The following is a 6783-nucleotide window of genomic DNA, read 5'->3' on the forward strand; positions in this document are numbered from 1 at the left end:
TCTCTCTCTCTCTCAGTCAGTCTCAGTATCTTTCTCTCATTTGGTCCTCCTGTGTTTCTGGTGCCAGAGTGCGGTCGGCAGGTTCTGGCAGCCTTGGTACTCTCGCCGCATCTCGCCATCCGTCAGAGGCGGTGTGGCATTGCAGGGGGCGCCTGCCAACGTCACGTTTAAAAGGCCGGCCCACGGCTCCAGGAGGCGAGACATCCCAGCACCCTAATGACATCATCATAGAATAGGAGATTACAGATTGCTGAGACGGGTAAAATCGAGGGAAAAAGCCTTAAAGGTGATATGGTACCTTTCCCAGGTGGTCCAGCAGGCAGGTAGCGGCGCTGATGTAAGACCAGCTGCTGTCCTCCCAGCCCGGGTTCAGCCTCTGATGGTTGTGAGTCTGCCGTGTCTGGCTCTGGATCAGAACCACGTTGAGGTGTTTCTGGGAGCCTCGCAGCCTCTTGGACAGAACGCCACTGTAGCTCTGATCCACAAACAGCAAAACACGAGTCGCTTTGCAGCCAGCCAGGTCGGCCAGCAACTCGTTGACCGAGTATCGCTCCTTCAGATCAGCCTGGATAGAGAGACAGAGTAATGTTTTAGAAGTCAGGGTTTGGTAGCACGTATTGGTAAATACAGTGGGATAAATGTTATTTACCAAGTAATACACTAAAGTGGTCAGGTTGGGAACCCATAGGTTTCTGAATATTTCTCCTAGTTGCTTTTAGTGTTGCTTAAAATAGTAGCAATGCATTTTTACTGCCGCTGAAGTTCAACCAAAACAAGTGCAGTTCCTGGGATTGCCGGGATAGTGTGCTTCTGTTCCCGGGATAGAAAATGTCTCATTTTTGGGAAAATATTAATCCCTAATCCACTGTGTTTCAAACGATTTCTCGCATCACATCACCAGATGCTGTGTGCTCTCTGATACAACACATTAACAGAATTAAAAACATAAAATTCTAAATCCTGTTTACCAGGATGTGTGTACAGTCTGGACCCAGTCTGACCAGTTGATTGATGTTAAACATTTCTCTGTAGTTGAAGTGCCTTCAACCAGATGAGCTCATATCCTCATTTTGAGAAACCTAAATGTGACGACAGAAATACTCTAGTCCGGGTGGTCCTTGTGCATGTGTGTGTGGTCAGAGGATTCTTCTTATCAGGATAATAATGGCTCCCATGTGTGTCCGATAAATCATTTTCCATTCTGTGTTGGTGATCTGCTTCAAAGACACCAGAGAGTTTCACTTTGAAATGTGTATGTGTGTGTATCTGTGTGTGTGCTAGACACTGCTGCATGATATTTTCTGTATATACCGTGGATGTATTAAAGGACCAGTGTGTAGGATTTAGTGGTATCTAGCGGGGAAGTTTCAGATTACACCTAACTGAACACTACTGGCGTCAGTATTAAACAAGTAATTCTGCCAATAGATCCTCCTGAATTTACACACAGTGGACCTTTAAGGGAGAACTGGATACAGCGTTGGAGGCGCTGTACTGTGATGTCATTACATTTGTTTACATCCACCTGTTTTTATGCTTGGCTAAGGTGGAAAAGGTTGTGTATCAGTAAAAGCAAAAATAAAAAACAAACATAAATGCCATATTTTCATCACATTTGTTTTTCTACATTGTCATCCACCATTTGAGGTTTGTGTCCTCTTCTGCAATGATTTGACGGCACATGCTGGAGAATTAGCGTCACCAACTGTTTATCTTCATGAACAAACTCGTAGTGGATGGAAACACACATTGTCTTACATTTTATTTTGCTGATTTTGTAGAAATTCACTCAAAATGTGTTCTACATTTGGATGGACTGACACACACTGATTTCTTTCTTTCCTGCACACTCAATCAAATCAGTGCCTGATCACTATGTGTATGTATGTGTGTCTCTTACAATGCCATTGAGGTTGGCATCCCACAGCAGCATGGTGCCGTCGTTGCGCGTTGGCGAATTCAGGTAGAGAACCAGCGTGTCGGCGCAGTGCTGCTTCCTGCAGACGTACGACACGTGGTTACGAATCACCGCTTTCTCCGTCGCAGAGTACACACCCTCTACATCTTCTTTGGGGGGAGGGGAGACAAAAAGAGGAGTTAGACATTAGACATTACTTACCGCAGCCCCTGAGCTGGGTTTAGACAGGATTAATGTCAGAAAGCAACATGGGTTTTAAGTGCAGCTGTAGGACTTATATTTGGTCAGTGAAACAAAAGAAAGAAACATTTTGGAGTTGAGTAACACCACCCTACCAGGAAGCTGTCCGCTGCTGGCGAAGAAGGTCTTGATGTGATCTTTGTGGAAGCCGTTATTCTGCAGCATTCTGTAAAATTTCTGAAGATTCTGAACGTGCCGCTGGAACGTCATCTGCTGCTGCCAGCCACCTGGAGCATACATACACACAACCATTAACACAGCACAGCACCCTTTAGCAGTTTGGTGCTGCTGTGACTGCTGTGTTTGACTAGCAGAAACACTACTACCTTTGCAGTTAATCAACATCAGAAGCATGCATTTAGTTCCTGGTTGCTGAGTCCTAACTTTCAGTGATGTTTTATTGTAATAATGCGAAGATTGTGTTGGTTGGTGGTGCTAAAGGCTTGTAATAGCCAAAAGCAACTGTCCCAAGGTTGCTAATTTGATCCAATGATCTGCACTTTAAAGATTATATGAGATTTAGAACATTAATATAGCAGCATAAACAATTGCTATGTAAAGATATAGTGGAGTCATGGTGTCCTGAGTACAGTATGACCTGACACTCCCTTTGGCTGTGTTGCTATCGCAGCCTCTCTGTGGTTTGTTTACATAGCTGGTCCGCTCCGTGTGCAGCTGAGCAGAGAACTGGAACTGCTGTTTTTGTTATCTATATCAGTAAATTAAGGATTTATTTTGACTAAACCAGAGTTGGTGATTGTTCGTAAGTGGAACACGATTATCTGTTAGGTCAAATTACTGGTTTTGTCAGTTGAGTCCGGTCAGCAATAGCGCCCATTGTTTGGTCTGAGATGCTGATACTCTAGTGCAACATCTAGTGGCGAACAAATTTCATAATCATTAAGGCTTAGCTACATTAAATGGAAGCACTGTATGTGTTGGGGGCATGTTTGTCTAGATTGTCAGGTAGCTCAAGCTGTCAGGTGCTTGTCATTCCACTTAAATGAACAATAAATCCAAACTCTAGACATCAAAACATCCCTTGATAAACCTCACAGAACCTGAGAACATGTTACCTTCAGTCATAGTCCCTTGTGTTGTGTTTTAATCATTTGGTGATAGTCAGAACAATGCAAATATGAAAAAACACACAAACCGTCCTACCTGAGATGAGCACAGCGTGGTCACAGGTCTGGTAGAGTCGGCAGGAGAGATGAGTGGCCAACGGCTGCTGGTGACAGCGTCTGGTGTTTTTATTTAGCTCACAGCTTGAGACTGGCAAACTGGGAGAGCCCATTGGCAGTGGCTGAGGGCACTTTGCAAACTCTGCATGGTCTGTTGGAGGAAAAAAGTATCAGCATCCTGGAAAATGCACAGGTGCTTCTCTTGAAAACAACTTCTAAATAAAGCAGAGCCTGACATCAGGTCCAGTCAATCTTGGTATGCTAGTATACTCAGCAGGTTCAAATGTGTCACAGTCTGCAAATAAGGAATACTTTATCTCCATATGTTTGTAGCATGCCAGAGGTGGGTTTGCGGTTTTATCCTGAGGATTGTCTATGTTTGCCATAACAGCATGGTAGCAATTTCCCAGCAGTTGTTCTCACGAGGCCCAGGTTGCTGGCAGAGGCTGCAGGTGTGGGTGGTCTTGGCATAACATGAGAATAATTCAGCATTTTACTCAGAAAGCCTCCAAATGCAACAGAAAGCCCCTCAACCTATAAAACAACCTTCATTTGACATCATCATATTTTTCTTCTTCTTTTCTTTACATCTAAAATGTAATACAAATTTCTGGTTGTGAATAAAATATCTCCACAGTTATTGTAAAACATTTTTGTAATTTATATCACCCTTTATATCCCACATTTTCGCCATCATGAGGTCAAAATGTGATGATCTGTCCAATATTTTGATTTGATTGACCAAAAAAACTAATTCCATTCCCATCAGCCACAGCTTTACTTTGTGTACTCATTATGAAATGTTAGTATCCCATAAACATGGTAAAGCTTATACTTAGAAAACATTAGCATGTTAGCACTGGTATTGTGTGCATGTCAGCATTATGACATTAGCATCCACCTAAAAGCATTGCTGTGACGTGCAACCTCACAGAGCTGCTAGAATGGCCATAGAGTCTTAGTCTTGTTAAAACTTTCTTTTTGTGTGTTCAAAGATGCTCCATTTTTCTTAAATCAAAGTTTGCTCTTTTAACTGTAGTTAGATGAAACGACTGCTATCATCTTAATCTGTGGGTTCAGTCAAGACTAAGGATGTGTTTAGCCTAGTTTAGGGGTTAGGGGTTAGGACCAGTTTTGTTTGGTAAAAGGAGATGGCAAGATTCTGTTTAGTCCAGCGGAACCCCGATAAAAGGGCTGATTTAAGACCTACCAACACATCTGAGTCTCTGCGTTTGGTTGCTGTCTCCAACTCCGACCACCAGTGGAAGAAAGTGGACTTCACAGAGCCCCCCAGCGGCCCGCTCCACTAGACGGCTACCACTGCTGGTAGTAATGGTCCCACTACGCAGCGCCCCACCTGCCAGCCGACTGTGTCCGTTACCAATAAGCCTCTCTGGCCCAGCCTGCCGACGCTTCAGCTGGTTCTGACAGCGACCCTTCAAAGCCAGAGTCAAACACTCCTCACCTGAAGACGCAGAGAGGGACAGACATTTTGATGATATCTTTGGAGACAAGTTGAGATACACACTTTCCTGCAGTGCGAAATAAGATCATTTGGCCATCACTGTCAGCTTGGCCTCTCCTTCTGTGCTGAAAAGGTACAAATGTATTTATAAAAGTGGAAAGTTGTTCTCAAACAGAATCACTACAGATTAGATCACATGTGTGTTAAAGGTGTATGTATACTGTATAATGCCATAGATATACTTGTTAACCATGGAATCGCTTTGCAGATACAAAATTGGTCTGGCCCACTGATAGCCATTGGGTCTAGATACAGTAATTATTTACTGTCCACAGTTGTTCCAGATCTGGTAGCCACTCATGGCCCATGACATAGCCATATCTCAGCCATATCTCAGCCAACTGTCTTTGTGTAGTAATGTGTCAACAAAGAGTTAAATGAGGAAATTCAATAAGCCTGAACACCACACCAAAAAGAAATAAGTCTGCTGAAATTTGTCTGGTCCAACATAAGGCCATAATGGGGCCAGATATACAGTTGGCTGAGATATGGTTATGTGGTTATGGTTATGACCATATGTGGATAATTATTCACGGTTGTATTTGAGCCAAGTGTACGAGCCAGACCAATTTTGCCCCAAGAGGTGCACAACCAACGGTCCAACGGACGTAGGATACGCGAGGCAGCCATCATGCACATACAAATGTGTAGTTAACAGCAAATATATCTCAATGCAAAGGCTCAACTGCTCCTTAACTGTTTGACATTCTTCCTCTACGATCCCCTAACAGGTTAATCTACCTATGAGTAAATTTATTTATTTTATTTATCCTCCTCACATCTTGAGCTTCTTGTTTATGGCTTCTATACTTCTCCCATTCTCTCTTCTCATCTTTGTACCAAGTCTCCCTTTTCTTCTTCTCTCTATTTCCTCTCTCTTCCTGCCCTACCGAGGTTAAACGAGGTCAGAAAGTTTTACTCTAAAAATACTTATCTAAACCCATGTACAGGACCCAGCAGGGGGCACAGTGCCGTGTCGAGTGTATGAATAATTGACAGGTGTGTGTTCGTGTAACACAGAGCCAAATTCACCTCAACATCTGGCCCTAACCTCTCTCACAGTGGGAGGTCAACAACTTGCACTTTCAAACACGTCTTTTGTACTGGACTTGTGAGGACCATCAGAGAATACATTCACTCACCATTGACCGTTTCAACATGAATAAAGCACTTTGGAAACACTCCCCCTTTTGGCCTTTTATCCACCACCAAAAGTGGAGCTTTTTATAAATGCTGATTGTCAACCCTCTTTCAATGTGAAATTTCAATATGACCAAAATACTCTAACTTTGCTTTTAGTGTCACGAAACAACAGTCTATCTCCTGAATTTCTCTGTGATTACTTGCTGTATTTTGTTGTTTTTTTGTTGATGTGCAATTCCTTAGAGCAGGTGCAATAAAATTTATCCTTCTGTTTCTGCTGTCAGATGACTTTTGAAGTACAAAATTGTGATTTAATCTATGGACAAAAATGCTCCCAACTGAGGTTTACGGTAATTCCTCAGTGGCTGCATTAATTTTGTTATAGAAAAAAAGATTTACTTTTTTGATATACTCATAAAAGTGAGACCCCAATTTTAATCAATCTTTAAGATCAGCATATCTTACCCTAACCCTCTAAACTTGAAAGAAAGTTGTATTACAATTTCAGTGCTTTTATAACTTTGGCCATTTTGTAGTTGGTTATCACAGAGATAGAAGAGCACGAACACACATGCAAACACACAGACAGAGATGACGAGGTAGCTGGGTCAAACCCCCTCTGAGCAGGAAAGTTAACTGCATCAGACAATGACCTATAAATGGAGCTTTCAGTGGGTGAGACCACGCACATTCAACCTGATAACAAGAAACATTCATAGTCAGACAGCCAGCAACTAAAACAACACATAGGGCAGCTGTGGTTCAGAGGAAGA

General features: G+C 42.7%; 1 protein-coding gene across 1 annotated transcript in view; it reads right to left on the bottom strand.

The window, feature by feature from the left end:
- Positions 1-6: 6 nt before the first annotated feature.
- si:ch211-67e16.11 overlaps positions 7-6783 on the bottom strand; it is a gene marked incomplete in the record, with an annotated part of 10839 nt that continues 4062 nt past the window's right edge. Inside the window, 6 exon segments of the mRNA XM_035675989.1 lie at positions 7-213; positions 299-565; positions 1901-2067; positions 2254-2385; positions 3323-3493; positions 4553-4807. Coding sequence (XP_035531882.1) covers positions 37-213; positions 299-565; positions 1901-2067; positions 2254-2385; positions 3323-3493; positions 4553-4807 — 1169 coding nt within the window.

Source organism: Morone saxatilis, unplaced genomic scaffold, assembly GCF_004916995.1.
Source record: "Morone saxatilis isolate NCDOM2014 unplaced genomic scaffold, NCSU_SB_2.0 Contig5, whole genome shotgun sequence".
NCBI lineage: Eukaryota > Metazoa > Chordata > Actinopteri > Moronidae > Morone > Morone saxatilis.